At 40.3% G+C, this 24,917-nt stretch overlaps 2 protein-coding genes across 2 annotated transcripts; both read left to right on the forward strand.

The window, feature by feature from the left end:
• The first annotated feature begins 3,494 nt into the window (after positions 1 to 3,494).
• LOC119917473 (myelin and lymphocyte protein-like) lies at positions 3,495 to 12,508 on the forward strand. The gene is made up of 4 exons (XM_038737819.1): positions 3,495 to 3,632; positions 8,500 to 8,664; positions 8,810 to 8,953; positions 10,940 to 12,508. Exons 1-4 carry the CDS (start codon positions 3,549 to 3,551, stop codon positions 11,012 to 11,014), a joined length of 468 nt encoding a protein of 155 aa, XP_038593747.1. The 5' UTR covers positions 3,495 to 3,548; the 3' UTR covers positions 11,015 to 12,508.
• Positions 12,509 to 13,899: 1,391 nt separating this feature from the next.
• On the forward strand, positions 13,900 to 21,310 carry LOC119917474 (myelin and lymphocyte protein-like). The gene is made up of 4 exons (XM_038737820.1): positions 13,900 to 14,249; positions 17,647 to 17,814; positions 17,952 to 18,077; positions 19,385 to 21,310. Exons 1-4 carry the CDS (start codon positions 14,157 to 14,159, stop codon positions 19,457 to 19,459), a joined length of 462 nt encoding a protein of 153 aa, XP_038593748.1. The 5' UTR covers positions 13,900 to 14,156; the 3' UTR covers positions 19,460 to 21,310.
• The last annotated feature ends 3,607 nt before the right edge of the window (positions 21,311 to 24,917 follow it).

Raw genomic sequence — 24,917 nt, forward strand, 5'->3', positions numbered from 1 at the left:
GGAAAGACATCATGTCCTGCTTCCTCAATTGAAGGCTACTAGTAAAGTACCGAAACACACATGCAGGGGTTAAACATGATATTGAAGTGAATGAAACATTCTTCACCTTGAGAATGTGTATTTAAAGCCTAGTAGTAGTAGCTACATTGTTTTCATTAATCCTTAACTTGTGACTCACATATTTGTAACTACATGAAAAAAATAAAATCATTGAAAGCTCTAAAGCACAATGGCATAAGCCTTATTGTTAGTATAACAGTTGAAAGCTGTCAACACTTGATACAAAACTGACACATGTTAAATTAAACATATTGGTTTTCTTCAATATATAGGTTTAGTCCTTGCAATTGACTTAAGCATGACCCTGAACCAGTAACTGTTAACTTATGCAAAAATGCTTAAAATTTCTCTTATTTTTATTAATCTTCAGTGGCTCAGTGTAGAGCAGGTCCTTTATTTCCAGTTTCAATCACTCAGTGTACAGCAGCTCTTTCTTAACACCCCACTGACTTGATTTTTCTAATTAGCATAACTGTGCTACAGAGGTTAGCATCTACGGTTATTTTTTTTACGTTGATTTCAGGTGGAAGAAAGGGAATTTGTGAGCAAATGATGAGGAGGAGGAGGAGGAGAAAGAAAGCCGTCCTCCATGTTTGCGTTCACTGCAGCTCCCACTAGTGCAGAACTGTGATGACGGTCGCTCGTGACATCAATCAGAGTAGCATGAATTTTGACTGTCCCTACTGAGATGGCATTTTAAAAGTACAACCTGTAGTCACATATGAGGAAAAGAATCTGATTGGGGTGACTTTGGCCTGGCAGTTTGAACGCGGCCTTTGAATTGTTTTATACAATAGCTTTTGTTTATTGTGACAAGTTTTAATCCTGGAAACCATCACGCTGTGCTTGGCAGTTTGACTGGGTGACACAAGACAAAAGCATAATCCCACTCATTGCTCACATACTGTGACTCACAGCTGATTGTTAGAGATTATGTCAAAGGTCAAACAATAAACAAAATGTGATAGTAGTTTTATCTCTAAAGGAATACTCACTCTTATGCCTGTATGGTAAATATGAAGCTACCACAAGCAGATGGTTAGCTTAGCATAAAAAGTGGAGGAGGACATGGCTAGACCAGCTATGAAAAAAAATACTAGTGAGTAAATTAGGTACAAGCCACTCCCAACCTCTCTCTTTGTCTATTTGCTCTTGCTTCTGCTTGTTCTCACGATTAATGCCAAACAACGTCATATGCATGTGTATTCCTGTTTGTCCCTTCCCATCCTTGTCGAGATCTCTCATTCTTTCTTGCTTGCCAGGCATGTGCACTTTACCTCAACAAACCAAACTGACCCTGCCTCTCTTCATCCATTTATTTTAGCCTTGAACTTAACTTAGCTGGAATGCAGTTCAGTGGCTTCCAATGCAAACACATTCAGACTCAAAAATGAACAGAATCTCAGACTCCTATTTAGCTGATAAGGAGTTAAAATGTCAGACATGTAGCTTGGTGCTAAATACTGTACAAGACTTCAAATGAATTTAAAATAAAAACAATACAGGTAAAATTATTTTAGTTCATGTTTTTACTCAACCTGAAAAATTATCAGATTTGGATTAATCATATTTGGGCTGCTGGATGGTAATATCCTGTAGGTCTGAAGGCAATGGATGTATAACTGAATATGGAACATCAAAACCCCCTTCAGATATGCACCGCCTTACGTATATGTGATGGCAATCACATAAAAATGGTTTTATGGAAAAAGTCACAACAGAAATCTTGACAACATTTCCATAACATTTTCAAACACAGCACAAGGCTAAGTATGCCATGTCTAAAAGAAGATAAATATTCAGCCCTTTATAAGTTTTTGGGTCTCAGCACATTTTGAGGCTGTTAGCCAATGAAGGGAAGTCCAGCAGTCCCCTCCTTATTCTTGAAAGAAAGTGCCAACGTTGCTAACGTCCCAAAAACCATTGCTGCTTTTACACAACTCATCCAGAACACCGTTGTTGAGAAAAATACACCTGAGCCTTGTTTGGGATTATTTGGAGCTCAATAGCTTGAATACAGATTACTGTTCAATGTAGTGCTGCACAAGAAAACAATCATCAAATAGAAAAAAAAAACAACAACAACTGATGTTTGGAGGTAACTGAAACTAATGCGAAACCAGAATAAAAGCTATAATCAAATAAAATTTTAATATACCTGAACACAGACAGTGCTTTTATCTGAGTAGAGATTAAGTTACAGGATCTATGCCTTTATTTGTTAACTATGGCCATAGCGATTGGCATTGTTCTGCACTACTTTTATCCCATGTCAACACTGCATTAGTTGCTTCACAATCACTTTTTTGTGTACATGCAAACGGGTAAACACTTTGCTATTTATAGACACTCACACAAACTCTATATACATATGAGGGCACACACAAACAGATAAAAACTGCACACAGTAGCACACGCATACACACACGGACCAGAGGCCAGAGACATCCTCCTGCTGCCCAAAGTACCTGTGAAACTGGTATTTTTTACCACACGAATAGATGGATAGGTGGAGAGGGGGAAGCGCAAGCGAAAGAGCAGGTTGTGCATCTCATTCTAGAGGAAATCAGAAACCTGCACACACACACACACACACACACACACACACACACAATCAGTGTATTGTCAGGTGATGTGGCCCATGTCACACTCCAATGTGAACTGGCCACCGTCCGAAAGTCACGGGACATGCGGAAATGGACATGGAGGCCACAGAGGTTAGCGCCTACGGTTTTATTTTCACGTTGATTTCAGGTGGAAGAAAGGGTATTTGTAAGCAAATGATTACGAGGAGGAGAAAGAGAGCCGTCCTCCATGATTGCCTTCACTGCGGCTCCCACTAGTGCAGATTTATGAGGATGGTCGCTCGAGAGTGACTTCAGAGTAGCATGAATTCCAGTCTTAACGTCCTGACTGAGGTCGCATTTTAAAAAGAGCAAAATAATCTGATCTGGGTGACTTTGGCTTGCAGTCTAAATGCACCTTTAGTTTTTGTTTATTGTGACAAGTTTTAATCCCTGGAAACCATCACGCTGTGTTTGGCAGTTTGACTGGGTGACACATTCAAAGACAAAAGCATGATCCCATTCATAACTGACATTCTGTGACTCACAGCTGAATGACATTTGCCTTCACTCTATTATCCCATGTAAATGCTGCATTAGTTGCTTCACAATCACTTTTTTGTGTGCATGTAAACGGGTAAACATTTTGCAATCATAGACACACACACAAACACTATATACATATGGGGGCACACCCAAATAGGTAAGAACTGCACTCAGCATGCACACACGGACCAGAGATCAGAGACATCCTCCTGCTGCACCTGTCAAACTAGTAATTTTCAACACCAGAATGGATGGGTAGGTGGAGTGGAGGAGGCCTTTAAAGAGCAGATTAAAACAGGTTGTGCATCTCATTCTAGAGGAAATCTGAAACCCGCACACACACACACACACACACACACACACACGGTGTTTTGGACTATGGCTTCCAGCTCAGGTGATGTTCTGCCCACAGGCTGCAGGATCCTCACCTCCATTCCTGATGTGTTTTTCATCCCTGAGTTTGTAAGTTCTTTATCTGTTCATTGTCATTTTGCTATGTTTTGGGCTTTCGAAACATTTTCCTTTTTGTTACTTTTATTCTCTACATCTTTATGCAGTTTACCAAAGTGAGTCGTAGACTAAGATTTTAATCCTTTCTATTTTATTGCCTATTTCATTCTTGCACATTCTTCTGAATCATTGCTAATTCACTTGGCTCAGCGTCATTTACACTGTGATCTTCTTTCCTTGATTCTCTGTCTCCTTGTCGTTGCTCAGTTGAGGCGATAGGAATCTATAGGGTCTTGCTGGTCAGCAGGCATCAGTGTTTGATCATTGAAGTCAACACAGAGCAGAGTAACGAGCAAACCAACCGTGAAGATTAGAGGGGTTGATAGTAAAAGAGACTCTCTTGTAAAAGAGATTTTTGATCTCAACGAGACTTCCTGGTAAAAAAAAAAAAAGGTCTGGTCCAAAAGTATACAAGAATAAGATGAAACTGGTTTATGAGGTGGTTAGAGCCTCGCCCATTACGACAACTAATATCTACTTTTTAGCTACTCTTTTTAATCATGATTGTTGCCACAGAACTACAAGTTATGTCACAGCTTGGCAACCAATTTAGTTTATACTGACGTGACCTTTGTGGCAATGTTACAATATTTGAAATGGAACAATTTGCGCAATGTTTGACAAAGCCTATCCAGAGCCATTGTATTTTGCTATTTACAGCAGCTTGGAACAGGACTCTAAAGTTGTGAATAGTCACTCACCTTGGGCTAGATCTGACATTGCAGTTAGGCTGATATTCATGGCTGATCATGTTGGTTTATCAGATTACACGCATACCTTCTTCTTTAGGGGAAAACTGTCAACTTAGAGTTCCTTCAAAACTACTGAAACCTCCCATTTCTGGCTTATCTCTTACATCTGTTCTCAATATTTTATTAATGAATATAATACATAGTGCTCATATTAAAATTTTTCATTCAGAAACAATCATACTTTTTGTGGTGTACAGGGAACTGATGACACCAGTGGAAAATAGTGTTACGCTGGAGAGTGAGGTGTAACTCTAAAGACCTGGATATACTTGCTTTTAACTACGTGTTCGTGTACGCAAGATCGCTGCCACACATATTCTGGGTTCCTCTCGAGCGTAGGTTGTGCGCGTCTCCAGAAATTAACGGCATGCGTCCGCAAGATGCAAGCACATGAACGTGGGGGCAGTATGTCGATCTGACCAGCAGGTCAGCAGCCATCTACTGTTCCACACACCACCCCAAGTGGTGGCGGTATGCAGTTGGTTTGCTGCTATTAAACGCAAAAGAAGAAGGTCAGCAGCAGACTTAAAAAAGGAGATTTGTGGCGGGATGTTTAAAATAAAACTCCTGGAGCTAGTCCGCAGTTACTGAGATCGTTATGATGTCTCATTTAACTCATAACCTTCTTGAGGTTTGCTATGTTTGGTTTGTTTACATAGTGCAAATACGGAGGTTGTCAAGGAAGATAATCCGGTGTTGGCGAGGGATGATCCCGCCCTGGTCAGCCCCCTAGTGGATTCACGTTTAATTCACCAGGGACACGCAAAGTACGCAGGCAAATATGTGAACAATGCCGTTTGTGCTGCAGACGCCTGTCTATGTCTACGCATTGTTAAAGAGCAAGTATGTCGGGGGCTTAAATCAACCATCAACTCACATGGTTGCTGACTTGATGGTGTTTTTTCTTGCTGCGGGCCAATGAAATTAATGAATAAATGCAATTATCTGCTGCTCAGGTAATGTACTGGTAATACTGTATTTACTACTCTTCCGTAATTTTTTGGGCAGTGTTGCCACTGTAAATCTAAACCATCACAGAGAAGATACCAATTTAATACCAATTATTATTACCAAGGACAGGCTTGGCAGCTTTTTTCTACGGTTCGGGTTCATTTTCCTGAAATGAAACTGAATGAATGCAATTTCAAAAAAAGAAAGTAACCCGTAAGAAGACACAGATAAAAACTGTGGAATTGCTATTCCAAACCCTCTGCCACAACCACACAACACAAGCATTATCTTTTTGTGAAAATGTATTTAGCAGTTTATACTATGAGACCACCAACCAAGAGTCTTTTGTATTTTTAGAGCATGCAAGGACTATAAAATGCTTACCACCTGTAGGCATTGAAGGGGCTCTGAAAAACTAGCTCCTGGTTGGGGGACGGCATATGAATAGAGACATGTGTCCAACAAATTAAACATAAATCCATGACATCTTTTTAAGATTCACACACAACAACCATGTATGCCTTCAATGAATGTTCTTATCCCAGAAAGCTGTGGGGACAATGATGTTCTCTACAAGTGAACTTCACCTGAGAGCAGGAGTGGTTAAATTGTTGCTGCAGTTGTGTCTACAGAACCAAGCTACTTGTTTGGATCTGAATATGCCCCCTGCGGTATTTTCATAACCGGAGTTTTTCCTCCGTCCATATCTCCGTCCACATGAAAACGCAAACACACGCTATTAGCGTAAGCGCTGTCATGAGCATGCCAAACTACCTGGCTGCGATATGACCCTAACTGTAAAGCCATTTTGGCCAATCAGAGGCGCACAATCTGACATCAAACACAGCAGATAACGGCGCACACTCTGACGTCGTAAGGCAAATCCCCCGGTTTTACTGTCCACACGACGTTTCTGAAAGTCCTCACCCTGGCAGGGGTTTTCAGAAATGTTCGGTTTCAGTGACCTGATACTGCGTTTCCGTGTGGACGAACGGCTGAACTGTCTAAAACCATTATGAAAATACTCGTGTTCGTATAGACAGCAGCAACTGCTCCAGCTCTACCCCTGCACACCTGATACTTTAGGGCTTAATGCCGATTGATTGAACTGTGGAAACATCCGTGGATGTACGTTGCATGTAGCCCTTAAATACCCAACTGGAGGAAATCGAAGCTATAGGACACAATAGGATTTTTTACAGCAGGTATTTAAACTTGTCATAGTTGGAAAAGCACAGTTGGTACTAATAACATTTACAGTTTCTGCATAAAACATGCCAGTGAGCCAGCATGCACAATACCGGAAGACCGAGGCAGCTAAATGGAATTATGCCATAATTAATTGAGGTATTTACACCTATGATTTTTCTACTGTGCATTGGATTGTCTTCCATGAAAAAGGCCTATCACAACACAAAGAGAAAGTCTTACTGTGCAATAAAAATGAAAGAACGCTATAAGGAAATGGAATCCTTTACACTGTATTGACACTAAATACTTGACACTGAATAGTGGCTCTTATCAAGGAACAAATGCTGGCAGTTCATGTTCTATATAAATGCCAATGACTCTTTCAAGCAGAATGTTTGTCAAAGGAGGAGAGAGACTGTGAAAATACGCCCAAGAACGAAGCACGGGAGGAACTTTCTAACATCTAAAAATAGCCAATTGACTTGAAGACTACAAATTTAGGTTCTAACAGAAAACATTACTGGAGTACCACTTTAAAGCTGCTACAATCTAGTTCTAACAATTCAAATGACAACGTGAAAACAATCTGAAAACAATATGGAAATGGTCACTTATAATGACAACATGTCCCTCCAACCTAAACAACAACATAGGTCGTTTTAACCAACCTCCAAATACGACCCCTAGGAGCTTATCCAGCAATTAGTGCAATAGTGCCCGTACCGGTCGCGTTTGTCCATACCTTCCAAAACGGCAATTTCGAATTCTGTTTCCCGACCAGACCTACATTTTGGAAATCACGTGACCTCCATCACATGACATAAACATGTGGAGATTGTAGCGGCCTCATGGCCCATCTGCTAGCAGTAGTCGACATGCATGAAAACACCAACTTAGGCTTAGACACATTCCCCATGAAGGTTAGGATGAGGGTAAGGGCCTACAGGGGGCTGTCAATGCCTTAAAAGCAAACATAGTTAACTATATATCTAACGCTATGAAGCTATTGTAGATAATGCTATTTCTAATACGTGACCGTTGTTGTCATGTGTTTGCGTTCTACGGCCACTAGATGCCGCCAAAATAAACGGAAAGATTAGTCGTAATTTGTTGTAGCTAGAACAACCTATATGTTTTTTCTTCTGTGGAGGACAGGCTCAATAATGAACTTATAAAGAATTATCACCTGAATCTGCAGCTCCCCTCAGCTTTATGGAGTTTTATAGCCAGTTTCATCTCATCTCAGTGGAGCATTAAGCAACTACAGAATCAGACATTTCCTTCAGGAGAAAAACTGAGCTAAAAAGAGAATGAAATTTGGATTTCAAAGTTTTTTTATATAAGCAACTGTATGCAACCTGCTAACAAGTTCCTCATTTCAACTTAAAGGTGATGATATCTTAATTTTGTGTTTACATCTTGTTTCCACTACTCCCAAGAGGGCAAGAAGAAGTTACTGTAGCTTTAAAGCTGCAACACTATAATTCATAATAAAAGTTAGTTTTACTGTCATAAAGAACAAAACTCTGAAATGCTTGTAACAAACTGTAGACGTATGTACAATATGTAAAGGTTATATCCAAAATTAATTGAATTGTATTGTTACTATACAAGCAGCACGAGTACACCTCCAGTCTTCTAAGAAACAACTGGTGTCTTCATCTTGTTGTTTTCTTGTTTTACACTGAGACCATCATATGTATCTTTTTGACTATCCAGTCTGATGTTGTCTATCTAAATATCCTGTATTGAGGAAAAATGGGTCTAGTTACCATAGGAACTGGATCCATACAAGTACATGACAAACGCTGACCAAATTTATCATGAAACTATACACTAGCTACCAAAAACTAAATTTTAAATCCATACCTCTGTCTCTTTTGCCTCACTTCTCTCTCCCCCCTTCCTCCCGTGTGACCGTGCAGGTGTTTGGAGGTTTGGTGTGGACCCTGGTGGCATCGACTCGTATCACTCTGGCCAACCCTCTGGCCTGGGTGATGTTCGTGTCCGTCTTCTGCTTTGTAATGACGACAGCCTGGATCTTCATCTTCCTCTGCGGAGCCAATCGGAGCAGCATCTGGCTTGCCCTGGTTAGACACACCCACCACCTGCTGCTGATTGGCTAATTGGGATAAATGGCTAAGAGTAGATAGATAGATAGATAACACACATATGTGATTGTTTGGTCATCTCATTCCAAACCCACCTATCTCTCATTCCTTTTTGATCCCACAGGACGTGGGTTATCATTTTGTGGCGGTGCTTTTCTACCTCAGTGCGTCAGTGATTCTGGCGTTCATCACCATTGGGCAGGCTACATTGGTTAGGATTCTTACAAGCGATGATCTCTTCATCTACCGACTGGAAATTTCTGCAGTGGTATGTTAAAAACACATACACATACAGATCCTAGCTATTACTACACTTACATGTACTACAATATTCTGATATACTGTAACTCAATAAAGAAAACACTGTTAACAGCATTTTGTGGTTGTTCCATCTTAAATTAGGACTGTTAAGAGACAATGGGAAATTTACAAATTTTGTGATATTATCTTCTGCACAAAGTTACTACATAACTTACTTCACCCTGTGTTTTTTTTTTTGTCAGTATCATAAACATTATGTATAAGCTTGTTCCAGCTCTCTAGTCTATGTTTTTTGTTTCGTTGCTACATCATTCAACTGAATGGAAAATAATCGAGGTGCATCCTTTTGTCTAGTTGTATAATGTTATACATGTTTCTCCACAATTCAGCCTGACATATTTGAAAAATTTAAGATATCCTCTAGAATTCAAAATAAAGCGATGTGGGTCTGGCTGCACAGCAAACATTTTTAACGACTAAGAGGATTGAATACATAAACTCATCTTTCAGCTCTAATGCATATTGACCCTTCGCTAAGCCACGCCCCCCTTAGTTACTGTTGCTAAGTCAGACATATTGTCGGAGTTGTCAGACTTTTATCACGGCACTGCCACTGTCTAATACTGCACTCCCTGGAGAAATATTGTCTAATTTTTGGAAAAAGCAAACTCAGAAAGAAGCAGACAGTTTTGCATTTGCATTGTGCATTTGAAGATTATATTCAGGCTGTCAAACAGACTCAAACTGACACTGACACTGTTCGTGTACAGCCGGGTAGGTCTCTGTTGACTATTACAATAATTAAAAAGCAGAACAGTAGGGCTGTATACGTTACATTCAGTAGTAAGTTAGCTAGCATTAGCTTACTAACATTACATTAGGAACAATCCATAGCCTGCATTTTTCTATTTTAGGTTTTGGAAAGGGAAGAAATCATACTTCTCCTTTCAACCTTTCTGGGTAGTGACTGTAATTATTATAAGTGCCCCAGGAACAGCTTTGACCATAACTACTAAATACAGCCAAAGCTAGAAAACGACTCCTTTTACATTAGAGTGAATGGAGTGCAGTCATGAAAGTATCGGACCACAGTTCAGTCAGGACAACTTTCATCAAATACTGATAATGAAAAGTTATATTTGGCGGTATGGCTCTGTTCTGGGATCTCCCTGCCCATTCACACGCCTACGAGGAAAGCCATGGAGGGGGGGGGGGCACCTCCCTGCCCATCCATGTGCATACATGGAAAGCCCGAGGCAGAGAGCAGCAGTAAAGAACCCCAGTACAGAACAGAGCAGGCATGCAATTTACATGTTTATCAGATACTAGATGGGCAATGAAGCATGGTGTTAAACGAGCCTGGGGCTGAAGACCGTACTGTTTATTATCATGATGCAGCCTCTACTGCTCTGTGTCGCCTCGCGCACTCGAACACACACTTGCGGGCTCACAAGCACGAACAGTGGCAAGAGCAGAGATAGGTCGTGGGCACGTTGAAGTGATAAGGTAACTCCAACCCACTGCAGGATGTGCAACAAAACCTCAAGAGTAAAAGACAACTTGTCAATACATCCATTAAACAAGCATAACATATAGAAGGGGTTAATTGATCCACTCTGTCCACGTCTCTCATCCTCTATTTTATTAAAACACTAGCTTGGCAAAGCTAGATGTACAATGAGCTATATGAAAGCTGCCTGAAGTCTAGATTGAGCTTAGATTGCCATGTAGCTTCAGCTTGACTTTGTTGCCTGTCTGAACTAACGCTATACGTGATTTAGAGCAAGTTGTGATCAGCCAGCTGTGTATTCAGGGCATGGCTTAGCGAAGGGTCAATTGTACATGGATATTAAACATGCATCTCTGTTTGTCTTGTTTGAACCAATTTGCTGACACCTGTGGTCTCATAGCCCCCAGGATTTGTAACACCACATATTTCTATCTCAAGTTGACAATTACCTGTCTGTGTTTCTGTGTGTGTGTATGTTTTCAGGTGATGTCCTTTCTGGCCACTCTTTTCTACTTCCTCCATGCCATTTTCTCTGCCATCCGATGGAAGAGGTTCTAATAAAACAAAACATTAACCCACCCGCAAACCAAGAACAAGATCAAAAACAGAACAAACCAAATAACCAGCAGACCTTTTGTTTTCTTTTTTTCATTTTCACGTCAGCAAGAGTTTTCTTAATCAGAAAGGCAATCCTTGGGTTAGAGTAGATGAAAGTGAAATTAACCTTTTTACCAAAAATAAATTTGGTATAAAGAAGTAGATCTTGTAAATAACTAATTAAACCACAGACATTTATGATGACATCCAAAAAATTACTTTATTTACTTATTTATTTACTTTTTTATTTTTTATAGTTTTATAGTTATTTTTTTCACCAAATAACTGAAATGCCTTAAAGGGTCAGTTTAACCAAATTACTTAAAGCACTTTCTTACTTACCTCAGAACACACAGTTGTCTTAGGGACTAATTATGAGGTGTAAATTCCAATAAAAGTTGTTAAAGTATATCTATATCTACATCGTAAATTACCGGTAAACATCCAATTGGTTATATTGTAAGTTAAATACACGTTAAAGGTGGACTCTATTGATTGAGTATTGCACTTCTATAAAGTAAGGTGAATTGTGAGAGACAGATAAAAAGAACTGTCAAAACTGAAGCAGCAAAGGCTGAAATGTCCTGACTTTTAGTCCCCATAGTAAGCTGAGTCAAGCTTCAAAAATAACACTAGAGCCTACACTTCCCATAATGCAACTTGATAGCACCTTTCATTAGATCCCCCAGGCAAACTCCCACATATTTCAAACTCCGAGAACCACATGAGTAGGCTCATTTCAAATGTTTGCCTGGTTAATACAGAGACCAGGGGACTGATTTCAGTTTGTGTCCAACTTTAGCATTTGAAAGGGAAAGAAGATAATATAACTTACTTGTTTGCTGTTAAACTACAGAACACACCAGAGTGTTTTTGGGCTTAATGTCACTCAGCAGACAGTAATTAAAGTGTGATTGGTGACTTTATAATCTTTAAAAAGATGTTTTACAGATCAATGATTCATTTTGGCTCCACCCTGCAGTAACCATTTCTACAAATAAGATAAGCTTTTCACTAAAATTTGTGGAAGACATTCAATAGCAGAACTTAAGTGTTGGTATAGCACAGTACATTTAAATTGCTAATAAATCCTAGGAGCTTTGTAACATTCAAAACCTGTGTTTTAATCTAGAAACTTGATTGGAGGTCAGCCCTTTGTTTCCTGCAAGTTTCTCAATGTTTACAATTAACAAAAGACAAATTATGGATAAATGACTCTCCCTTTTGACCACCACATCTTTTTATCCAGTTTGAATCTAACTTTAGTGAACTTTTTTCTTTCTTTTTTTTTTAAGAATTGGTTTTGATACAATATGGATGGATGATTTATTGTCTGCATTTCTTAATTAAATTTAAAAAAATCAAGTAGCCTACTTACATATTTTGATGATTTCACTTTAAAGGTAGTTTTGGAATCTATGATGTGAAATAAATTACTAGGCCATTCAAACATCACAGCTTTTCTGTTTGTTCAGACATTTCACTACTACTTCCCACTGTTTCATTACCTGTTACTTGTTACCTATTCCCACTGTATTACTCCCATTACCTAGATAATAGGCATATCCAATTAACTTGTTATTTTAACCTGCTTATTATTTAGAAAGAAAGCATAAGCTAATGATTACTATAGGTTTCATCCTGTAAAAGGTTTAATATCATATCAATTTTATATTACAGTATGTATGATCTCTTTGAGCAAAAAGAATTAAACAGAAAAAATGCTGAATTTTAAGATACATATTATAACCACCATTTGTACTACTGTATGGTATTTGCATTTTATTTTAAATACACACTTAATTCAAGGGTTTTTTCTTTAGATTCTCCAGAAAATGCTTCAAAGCTTAACTTGGTTCTGAGTAGTTCCTGTAATTATAAAGCATTTGGCTACTAAAATCTGTCCCATTAAAATAGTAGCCAATAACTTCTAGTTTAAGTAAAAAATATATTAAAATCTACTGTATATGTATTTTGTGTTTGGGTTTTGCTGTATAGATTTGGCTTTCCGGAGATGATCACGGCCATTCTAGTTAATGTTTGCTCTTAAAGTCCACTGTTGGAGTGTGGGGTCAGTGTGTCAGTTGCCTGATTTGTTATGTTTGAGAAATGTTTAATTTTAAAGTTATGGCTAATATATTAGCAAACAGTTACTTATTTATAGTTGTTTATTTACACAAGATTATCATTCTTTGAGTCTTTAAATCCACCTGGCAAATTTAAGTCCAATATTTACGCTCTTTTTTACTCTGGTTTTGTTTTTTTCTGAATCTTTAGCAACTTAATGCTCCACTCTGTTCACCAGCTAATCACTAGCTTTGTTGTCCATTTTGTGCTGGGCAGGTAGTGTAGCGTGTTTATTTTAGCTTTTTTGCTGTGTGCTTTGGCTGCAGTGAATGAAAGCAGTAAAGTTGTGGCCGTAAAACCAAAACAACAAGCTGAAAGATGCTAAAACCCTCCAAAAGATGAGTGAAAGCGTTAGAGCAGGGTAATAATTCACTGTGCGTGTGTGACCACAAGTGACCCTTTAACATTACACACAGTGATCTACTGTAAACATACAAAAATGTATTAGTGCAGCTTTATAGTAAAGCTGTGTGGATCTGCGGAAGTTTCTGTGAGGCTGAAGTGGCCGAAATGAAATGCCTTCACCAATAACGCCATTCATCACATTCACAGGTATTTATGTTTTGAAAACAAACACCTGTTATAGCCCGTGTCCAATACAAATAGAGGCTGCAGGCACTTAGCTAACACAATACAAAGGATCAAATATGTAGTATAAACCTAAAACTCAGTGAGCAGCAGCATTGTAGATATTTAGGCTTCAGTGGTTTAACTGTAGCCATGGGGCACAAATTTCCTTCTCTGGTTGTTTTAAAATCCTTTCACAGGTCACTGGCACACATTAACATCAGGTAGCCTTGGGTGCTGTAAGATGAAGGGTGGTGCAAGGAGCTGCTGTGGGACGGTATCTCTTACTCACATCAACAGAACAAGTTTGTTTGCTGACTTAGGTTTCCTATAAGAGTCAGAAACACCTGCTCCTCTGTTAGTTCAGAAGAGGGGACAGTTTGCTCACTGGGAGAAGGAACAGGCAGAGATGGCTGCAACTACTGCTGAGCCTATGGGGAGCCTGCCCAGCGGACTGGGGATATGCACCACGGCCCCGGATATATTTTACCTGCCTGAACTGGTGAGTGGACAATGTGAGAAGACAAAGCAGTTCACCTTGAACTCAGTTATGAGTGATCAGTCTCTGAAATCCAGCAGTTGGTATTTTGAAAATAATTTGGTTTTCTTTATTTTTCCTAAACTTATTTGATTTGTAGTAGTAAGTAGTAAGTAGTAGAAGTAATTATAATACAATATAGACATTTAAAATATATAAATATTGCAACAAACTGTCATAAATTTCTTTCATGGCAACAACAAACCTGTTTTGTTAAAATTTAACACTTACTATTTAGAGGCTAATCGGTATTTTACACCAAAATGTAAGACATTTATTTAAATAAGTGTATAATAAGAATTCTTGTGCTATAGCTCAAGCCAGCATGATGTGATAACTTCATGACTTCAGATGTCAGATGCTAGTCTCTAAATAAATAGCCTACCACAATTGGTTTTACTTTTGTGCTGGTAAAAGGTAAAAATGTTGATTTAGAACTATTTGAATAAAAGTGCAAAAGTGTGTCATTCACATCTTCCATTTCACTCACATTGTATCTGTGCCACTAATAAAAAAGAAAGAATGCGGCCAGCTCTCCTTCTCTCTGAATGATGACAAAAGATAAAAACTTCTCATATAACCACTGGAAAAATAACTGAACTATGTAATTGTTTCAGTGTATGTGTCTGATAAGTAGACTTAAATGCATCTTAAGTTGTTTATTTTAGATTTTGTTTATCAAGGGAAGGGTTGTGGAAGGTTCCATGTCACTAACACCCTGCAACAACTCCTCACACATTTTAATGGCCAAAAGACTAAAGAGAGGCAACAAATATATATCCGCAAGACTTTTATCAATGTTTGTTCCGTTCACCATAATGTGCTGAAAAGTTCTGAATTGAGTTCTGAATCTGAACTGAATTGTGACAGATTTGGTATCAAATTGGATTGAACTGTGAAGTCTTTTGGATATTAACGTTTACAGATTTCTTGCAGCCACAGCCTCTTCAGGCTGTTTAACTGAATGCCTGACTTAAGAGCAACTTAAGAGTTTACTTTTATCAATTATCTCCTTTGATGGTTCAGTTCCTCCTGTTGGAGTAGGCTATATAGAAATGTGATCAAAAAACTGTCAAGCCTGTCAGATTGAGCACTGAAGAGAGAATACATTTTGAAAGTGACAACTCCATGAAATCATCAGTGAGTCAGTATCGCTGATCACCCTGCAGATACAGTACATTCTGGGTTTGAGGTGTGCAGCACTAAGACTTCTGATCTGTGACCTTGAATCAGGTATTACTCATGGTTAAATTGATGCAAAGAGATTTTAAGTTGTGGTCATCTCTGGATCAGGTGTTAACTTTTAGCTCATAGCTCTACCCGGTTGAGTATGACACAGAATAACACTATGGATTCCAGAGAGTTCAGACTATACGGATGTGGTTAATACTCTATCTTAAGTAACCTGGCAGAGTAAACAACATCCACCCTGTAAAGAGAAATGTTTGTTTAGTTAACATTAAGAGAGATCTTGGGAGACTCTGATCATGCTCATTTGAAATTCACCAACCGATTTTTCATGTGACTTTTTGACTTTTATGGCTCTAATCTAATTCAGATTTGTGTTTTTATAGTTTAGTTTGCTGATTCTTCCTGACCAGCTCATTCTATAGCTTGAAAAACTGCACCTGACTTTAGTCCTATAGCCACCAAAACTACTTTGCTGGGTTTAGGAAAACAGAAAGGCAGAAATCTTTTCTGCCAGAAAGCCCTGAAGGCAAACCCATGTGCGTGTCCATGTAATGTTTCACCAATAACACAGTTGACCTATGAAGTCAAAATAATGGTATTGAAAGATACCTGAACAGCAAAAGGAGCTGATACTCGGATAATTGTTTTTTCCAGTTTTCATGACAGAAAAAGGAACATTTTCTTCTTGCACACTAGCACACATCTGTATTCAACTGCACAGGCTTTCAACATTCTTCCTTATGTTGCGCTTTCCCTTTACCTACTTCTAATCTGTCAATTGTTGTATGTTGTTTGAATTGCACTGCCCTTGAGAAATGCTATCTCTATCTTGTGCCCAGAACAAGTAGATAGATGGTCAGACTGACTATAAAGGTGGTTTTAATAGACATATGAAAAAGTGATTACAGCCCATTTAGACTGAAAGAAAATATGTATGTCAGTCATAGGTATTTATGGGCAATTGAGGTACAAGGTACAAGGTAGGTTTGATGGTCACATTACAACAGTGTTGTAAAATGACTCGTTTCTGCTACATAGAAAACAATATACAGTATAGGTAAACAATAATAGAATGGTAAACAGAGGCAAAATATAAACTAGATTTCATGAGATCAATTTTAGTTAGAGTTTAGATGGCAGCAGGATGAACAGGCTGTGGCTGGGGTTCCTTAAATATCCTTTGGGCTCTGTGTGGGCACTTCACAGCACCAATATCAGTGAAACCAATGATTTTCTGAGCAGTTTTAATCACCTGCTGCAGAGCCCTCCTGTCCTGGGCCGTGCACATCCCATGCCAGATAGTGATCTTTCCAGTCAGGATGCTTTCTGTTGCTCCTCTGTAAAAGCTTGGCACGGGAATTTGGCCTTCTTATATTTCCTTAAGAAATACACCCATTTCTGGGCTTTCTTCACCAGCGTGGAGATGTAAGATGACCATGTCAGGTTCTGTGTTGATTCCCAGGAACCTAAAAATTGTTCACCTGCTCCACCTCAGCTCCACTGATGTGGACAGGAGGGTCTGTCGTCCCCTCCTTTATATAGGGTGGTTAAGGAGCAAAACCCAAGAGTATCACTACACATTTCGGCACTGCAAAAAATGTTCATCTTAGCAAGTCATGTCATTGGCAATTGATTGCAGGACTCAGTAACTTGCTGTTGTCACTGTCGTTAAGGGACAACGGAAAGGAGAGATTGAAGAAGAGAGAAAAATAGAGGAATTGAACAGAGGTTATAAAAAAAAGAGCATTATCTGGTAAAGAATTCCCAGTGATCTGTATAAAACTATAATTCAGTTTTTAATATTTTTGGTGTACCAGAGAAAAACAGAGAGTCCCACAGAATCACAAAATTTGTTTTGAGATTCTGATATTTTGCTTAGTACAGTTCGGTGTGATATACTTTTGTCTTATCGATATAATACAATCTATAATGGTATATTTTATAATTTACAAAAACATTCATGGTGCCCTGAAGATAAAATTTGCTGACTTTGGTGATCCCCTGACTTTTCATCTAGCGCCACCATGAGCCATTTGTGATTTTGAGTGAAATGGTCTCAACAACTATCAGATAGACTGGCATGAAATTTGCTTCAGACATAATGTCAGTTTAAGGTCACTCTATCAGAAATGTAATACCGTCTGTCCAACCAATACCTCCATCTATGCAGGTGTTTGGTGGTTTGGTGTGGATCCTGGTGGCGTCGACCCATGTGGCACCACCGAATCCTCTGGGCTGGGTGATGTTTGTCTCTGTCTTCTGCTTCGTCATGACCTTCCTCTGGATGATCATCTTTGCTGCTGGAGGTCATAAAAACAGCTCTGGCTGGGCTGCTGCTGTAAGACCAGAGAGAGAGAGAGAGAGAGAGAAACAGTTCAGAATGAGAGAAAGAATGAATGAAACAGGAAATAAAATTGTGATAAAAAATGATGGGCTGTGGCCATGTTGTAATATTTTTAATCTATGTGTTTCCAGGACTTTGCTTACCACGGACTTGCAGCGTTCTTCTACCTCAGTGCAGGAGTGGCTTTAGCAAACATCACCATTAATGAAAAACAATCAGACACATTTAAAAACTACCAGATTGACATCGCTGCTGTGGTGAGAACTTATTTCAAGACAGTACAAACAGCTGTTCATCTGTTCATTATTTACTGAAAAACACTTAAAAGTACCATATGTTAGCAGTTTACATATATTAAATCACTTTGTATTGCCAATGTGTGAATTGATTACAACTTCACAAATGAGACCTTACTCGACTTTCTCGGTTGTCTGTAACAGCCTGGGGACTGATTTTTAAGGACTTTTTCCGGAAAAATACAAAAGATATGACTTTACACGCGCATGTGGTGGCGTTTGGTCTGGCTGGTCAGTGCATTCTCATCCTGGGGAGTCAAGTACCACCGCTTTGACGCACAAGGTGCCCTTCAGTGTCAGTATTAGACACCCCGGGCTGTCAAGTATGTAAATCCAAAAGTAGAAGGGCCAGCAACACATGGAACCTTCCACATCCATCTTCAAGTGGTACTTTCCGCCCCAGTAGTATGTTCCGTCTGCCAAGTGCAGTTCACAAGATCATGGAGAGAAGTTACAAAAGGAGTGTTAATGCCTTTGTTTCCGTCCGTTGAACTAACCACACACATGTCTACCACAATTTGGAAATAAAGCAGTCTTAACTGGAAATTCTGGACTATTTTGTGACTTGACTCGTCACTTCAGTAGTGGGTGGTGATTTCCTGAACCCAAGTATTGTGAGAAGCCACAGTCAGCTCATCTCTTTCTTTCAAGAAGTTATTTAAAGTTTTAAGATTTATAAGTAATAATTTCAACCCAAACCATGATCTTTTCATAAACCTTACCAAGTAGTTTTGGTGCCTAAACTGCGACCTTTTCACAATGTTAACCAAATCATAAAAAGGCATTTCATATGGATGTGCATCAAACACAGATATTTCGTCATTCTGTACTTATGATGCCAGGATGAGAACGTGTTGGGCTGATCGGTGGTCGGAAGATGCTGTGAGCATTGATTATCTCAAGGTCCGCTGCATTTATTCTAATTCCTGCGCTTCCTTTTCCAACATTGAGGAGTAGCCTACATTTCTGTTATAGGCTGCCCCCCGATGCAAGATAGGGGCAGCCAAGTAGCAAACTGCAGACGTGGAAAGTATAATCAAGGCCACTCTGCTGGCTGTAGCTTCATGTTTATTGTACAAACATAAGAGTGTTATCGATCTTCTCATCTAACTCTCTGTGAGACAGCAAATACGTTCATTTCCCCATGGGCAAAAAAGTAAAATACAACACAATCAAACAAAAACAAATTCCAGACTGATTCTCAAAAAATGTAGAGTGGATTTCAGCTTGAAGCCTTTGATCTGTCTTTGTTTGTGTGTGTTCCTTAGGTGTTCGCCTACTTAGCCACACTCCTCTACTTCATCCATACCATCCTGTCCTCCATCCGATGGAAAAACTTCTGAAGAGTGATGTGTATCCAAGAAGTAGGCTACTGTGCATCCTGTGTGCCTCTGTGTGTGTGTGTGTATAATTCATAATGAAGATTTTAAGCCTCATATTTAATAATATTAAGTGAAGGTTGAGTTGGTGGAGAAGCGTCCTACAAAATTAAAGCATGAATAATTAAAGCAAATGAGTTGTATCCTAGAAATGTCAAATGTAAACATTTTTAGCCACTAATCATTTAACATAAAAATTATCATTATAGCATTAAATTAAATCTCATACTTTATGTTTCATTATAGTATCATCCATGTTGAGCCTTTAACAAACATTATATACTGGATTTATACCATAAACAAATAAAAATGTTTTTTATGTTGCAACATAATTACATGTGGGCCGATAGTTTTTTGAAAAATAACCCAAAACAACCAAATAAAAAAACAACATCAAAAAATTAAATGGTGAGCTGAGTTTATATTGTGTACAGAACATGTTAATATTGATGTAATCAGTGAGTTAGGAGGTTCCTGATGATTTAATGAAGGAGTGTACACTAGCACTGAAATGGAGCAGATGGAGATATGAGCAGAGAAAAAAAAAAGAAGTGTGTGGATAATATTCAAATATAACAGGTAATAGGTAGTTTGAGTGCTTAGTGACAATGCAGCGCTATGACGTTAAATGAATAGTTAAACATTTTGGACATATGTTTACTTGCAGAGTTAGATGATAAGATTGAATCTACACTAATGTTTGTCTCTTATAGGCTATAAGCTACTGCCATGATCCAGTTAGCTTAGCTTAGCACCAACACTGGAAACGGAGGGGAGAAACAGCTAATCTGCCAAGGTGTAGCCTACCTGCACATCTAAAGCTTCTGAATGAACATGTTATATTGTGTTTGTCTAATATATTCCAAAACAACAATGATGTCCTGGAGCTTTCACTTGATGCCTGGCAACCTAACGGGAAGTTACTGCTCCCTGCACAGAAACACTGCCACATTAAAACGCTAGTAATATATATAGGGATACAACATGTTAATTAATTAGCTTTAGAAGTCCTGATAGGTGGATTTCTGTTGCCTTTGGACAGAGCCAGTCTAGCGGTTTCCCCCTGCCTCCAGTCTTTATGCTAAGGTAAGCTAGCTGGCTACTGGCTGTAGCTTCATATTTAAAGGAAAGTTATGAGAGTGGTATCGATATTCTCATCTAACTCTTGGCAAGAAAACCCCAAATAAAAATAAAACATATTTTCACTTACTCCTAGTGTTATTTAGCAATGCAGATAGATTCAGATTTACATTCCTGGGCTTTCTATTTCTTTCTAAGTGTTCACAGTGAAATGTGTGGATAATTCACAGTAACCAAGAAATTGTTCCTAGCAAGATAAACTGCTCTTGGATTTTAAAAAAGCTCTGTTACAGCAGCAGAAACCTCGGAGATAGATATCTCAAAACCTTGTCAAATAAAATAAAATAATGTGCATTGGTAGCTAGATGAAAATATGTTTTTTATGATTTGGGTGAACTATAATAAACAGACTTTATTACATAGTGTGTTCTTAAATTCAAACAGTTGCCTCTTGCTGCCATCCGAGCCATATGCTTTCCCTTTGTGATCAGACTGACAGACGTTTGTTTCTCTACAGTAGCTATAAAGAGCCAACTGTAAAAAACTTCTCACTAATTTTCTGATTTTTACTGCAAATTATTTTTTCTTGTTTTTCTTTTATGTAGAATGATTGCCAACAAATCAACAGTACTTAAAGGATGGTGTACTGTATATTTTAGGTACAAGACATCTGACTCAAATATGTATAGTTTTGTCTTTTTGTTTTCAAGATTTAAACAATTATATATGTAAACATGACTGAGCCTTTGTTTTATTTGTTCCACTTCCTTTTACTTGCTCCAGTTTTCATACAATAGTAGAAAGTAGAGTTTTGGTTCAGGTGCTTAGATTGTTACAGGCTACCGCTGCAAGAACAGCTGCAACCTACAGAGGTGTTGCTGTTCTTGTGTAAGCCCAGTCACACATGTAATAGTAGGTAAATATTTATCACTTTCTTTTCAATATTTAAAGTTGATAAGCAGGATAAGAGTCCTGGAACTATTACAATGCCTACTTTCAGAAGTGGAGATACATTTTGGAAAACAAGTCAAGACACTGGTGAAGGAAAAACAATTGTGGGAGACAGTGTCGACCAAAGGGAGCAGAAGAAACATTTTTGAGACTTATTTTGAGAAATATTCAATGATTGCAGTTGTTACTCAAAACAAAACAGAACTGTTCTTATCCACAGTTATGTGCTTTACAAAAAATAAATCCTGTTTTCTTTGGTGATTGTCTTGACCTCTACTTCAAATCTACTAAATGGATTGATACAAAATGTGTGTATTTAGATCCTGCATTCAAAATCCAACTACAAAATGTTATATTTTGACATTATTGTTAATACTAATGCATCACTAGGGTGGTGATGGCACAGTAGATAAGACACATGACTGTGGGAAACTTGGGTTTGAGAACCACTGCGATACATCCATTGTGTTCCTGAACAAGACACATTACCCCTAGTTGCTCCAGAGGTGTGTGACCTAACCCTAACCCCCTAACCCAATTGTAAGTTGCTTTGGATAAATGACAAATTATTATTATTAATTATCACTGTCAGTGTGTGTCGAGGTGAAGTTAGTTTCACGGTTAGGTAGTATAATCTAGTGGTTCCTAACCGAGGGATTGGGTCCCTCCAAAAGGTCACAAGATAAATCTGAAGGGCCCTGAGATGATAATGTTAGAGAAAGGAAGAACAAACAAAGTTCTGATACAGTCTCATTCATCTTTTTGCCATGCTATACCTAGCTAACCTGTCATTAGCAGTTAGCAGCACACATTAGCTAAATTTTCCATAATTATGTACTTCAACATTCAGTTTTTAATTAAGATGTCTGTGAAGGTTCTCAGTCATCCAGGTCATAGTTATTCAAAGAAGGTTAAGTCAAGTCAAGGGCAACTGGACTTGGTTGAAGATACTAGGTCAGAGGTGCCTAATAGGCAGACCATGGTCCGGATCCAGCCGCCGTACTGTCCGGACCCGGACGTAAAGCCAATCTATTATTGAGAATTACTACCTCATGACGGAGCGTTTCTATTTTAACCCGCAGAGCTTTTCTAGTATTTACTGTACTTGTTTATCGGCCCAGGAAACTCACAGACTAACTGCATGTGTTCCAGTCGTCTCATTTGATGTTGCTCAGCCAATCAAATCTGTGCATTCCGATTCATTGCAAGTGAAGTCTGCAAGATTCATCAGAGATGTTTTGGAAATACACAGATTTGGATTTCACATGGCTTTTTTACCAAGAATGTACAGATTCTACATGTACATTCTTCCCACGGGCATTTCAAACCAGAATATCTCATATATCTTTAATCCTTCTTGGGGACCAGGAAGTATCAGCTGTAAAAGCCAGCTTCTCTGACTGGCAGGGAAATTAATTCTATGGCCCCTTTCTTCAGCAGAGAGTGGACTTCCTGTCCCAACATTTGGCTCTGTTCTCTTCTGTTCCCCTACTCGAGGTCTCAGGACCTCTTCCCCCGGGCCCGCCTGTCACACTCTGCCGGACAGCCATTCTTTGTGTTGCACTTTTTAGTTAGTATCTTCCTTATAGTATGTTGGGTTTTGGGGGTCTGTCTTGTCTGTCGTCTAGTGTTTGGTAACCCTTGTCATGTCTGTTACCCCAGTGATCCCTCTGCATGCAGTCTCCTGTTGTTGCTGTGAGGTCTCCTGTTGTTTGTCGTGTCTCCCGGTCGTGTTACTGTGCTTCCTTTGGATATCTGTTTGGACTACCTTTGTTTTTGGACTCTGTATTCAGCCACTCACCTGTAAGTGTGCTCTCTTTTTTGTTATATTAAAACCACTGAACCATACCTGCTCCGCTCTGTGTCCTGCGTTTGGGTCCTCCAACTTGCTCCACCCTGCCTTCACCACAAACGCGTGACAGAATGACCCGACCAAGTGTGGACCCAGCGGACCTAGCGTTTCTGGCAGAGGATATAAGGGAGTGGACGTCGACCTGCGAAAGGTTAGGTTCCTCAATCCTGGATTCCACGGACTTAAATCGCAGACTGTTTGTTTATGGCCTCATGGAGAAAACCCTGTGCAGCAAGCCAAGGCTGCTGAATCTCCCCTTCCTGACTGAGCCACCAGCCGGTTTCCCAGCCTGCGTCCCGATCAGTCAGGCTTAGCACCATCAGCCTGTCCAGCCACTCTCCAAGCCTGCCTTTTTCCCAGCCTGCTAGCACTGCAGCGGCTAGTCATCTGCCTGCTCCATCCCCCTCCAAGTCGGCTGCCTTTCTGTTGGACTTACCTTTGGAGCCAGAGAGTGAACAGATGGAGTGTCCCCAGCCAACCAACCACTGGTCGGAGGGAGACCGGTCTGCTAGCGGGCTGCTACACAGCTCCGGTTCTGGGCCTACTAGCCTGGAGGCTAGCACCTCGTTGAACTCTGCGTCGGATCCACCTCCAGTAAGGCCAGCTGGAGGACGACATAGGCCACGACGACGAGCGGCCAAGAGACTGGCACCTGCACCATCCCCGTCGGTGGACCGACCAACACCAGCTCCACTGGTGGTCCAGCCGATTCCTGTTCCTCGTGCTCCGTCGGTGGTCCGACCGGCACCTGCTTCGTTGGTGGCCCAGCCGACTTCTGTTCCCTCGTCGGTGGTCAGACCGACTCCAGCACCTCGTGTCTCGCCCGTGGTGCTCAGCCCAGCAGCTCAGTCCGTGGTCCTCAGCTGTGCTCTGCCACCGGAGATTCCAGGCTCCCTACGCTGGTCACGCCCGACCTTTGGTGAAGCCTCGCCTTCTTCGGCCTCTGGTAGGTCCCTTACGTCATCCGCAACCCCTGCTGAGACCTTTGGAGAGATCTCGCCTTCACCGCCGGCCCCCTGCCCGGCCTCCAGAGAGGTCTCGCCTTCGCCGACGGCGCCCTACCCGGCCTCCAGAGAGGTCTCGCCTTCGCCGCCGGCCCCCTGCCCGGCCTCCAGAGAGGTCTTGCCTTCGCCGCCGGCCTTCAGGGAGGGTTCGCCACCTTTGCTGGTCCCCCACTTGGCCTCCATTGGGTTTCCAGCCTCTTTGTTGGCCTTCCTGCCATCCCCCTGAACAGTCCGGCCTCCAGGGCCGTACTACTGGACGGCCACCTGAACTCTGTGGACCCTCAGGTCCTCCCGTCCAGTGGGGTCGTCCTCCCAGGCGACCTCCTGAACGTTGTTGCCTTCCTGTTCTGCCCGACCTGTTGGGTCGTCCTCCGGGACGGCCTCCTGAACTCTGTTCTCCCCCTGATTTGCCCAGCCTCATGGGTTATCCTCCAGGACGACCCCCTGAACTTTTGTTCTCCACTGGATGCCTCTGTCAGCCTCCTGAACTGCCTTGCCCTGCCTGTTTGACCTCCCCCCTGTACTCTGGTCCCCT

This window comes from Micropterus salmoides, unplaced genomic scaffold (assembly GCF_014851395.1).
Source record: "Micropterus salmoides isolate LMB-PRFRI ecotype aquatic unplaced genomic scaffold, ASM1485139v1 Ms_hic_scaffold_22, whole genome shotgun sequence".
In the NCBI taxonomy this organism is placed as follows: domain Eukaryota; kingdom Metazoa; phylum Chordata; class Actinopteri; order Centrarchiformes; family Centrarchidae; genus Micropterus; species Micropterus salmoides.

What these genes read in the sequence shown, in the direction of transcription:
- LOC119917473 (XM_038737819.1), top strand. Translation starts at nt 3,549, where the DNA reads ATGGCTTCCAGCTCAGGTGATGTTCTGCCCACAGGCTGCAGGATCCTC. An exon ending in TGTTTTTCATCCCTGAGTTT is followed by an intron (nt 3,633 to 8,499) that starts GTAAGTTCTTTA and finishes GTGACCGTGCAG; the next exon opens with GTGTTTGGAGGTTTGGTGTG. An exon ending in GACTGGAAATTTCTGCAGTG is followed by an intron (nt 8,954 to 10,939) that starts GTATGTTAAAAA and finishes GTATGTTTTCAG; the next exon opens with GTGATGTCCTTTCTGGCCAC.
- LOC119917474 (XM_038737820.1), top strand. Translation starts at nt 14,157, where the DNA reads ATGGCTGCAACTACTGCTGAGCCTATGGGGAGCCTGCCCAGCGGACTG. An exon ending in TATTTTACCTGCCTGAACTG is followed by an intron (nt 14,250 to 17,646) that starts GTGAGTGGACAA and finishes CCATCTATGCAG; the next exon opens with GTGTTTGGTGGTTTGGTGTG. An exon ending in AGATTGACATCGCTGCTGTG is followed by an intron (nt 18,078 to 19,384) that starts GTGAGAACTTAT and finishes TGTGTTCCTTAG; the next exon opens with GTGTTCGCCTACTTAGCCAC.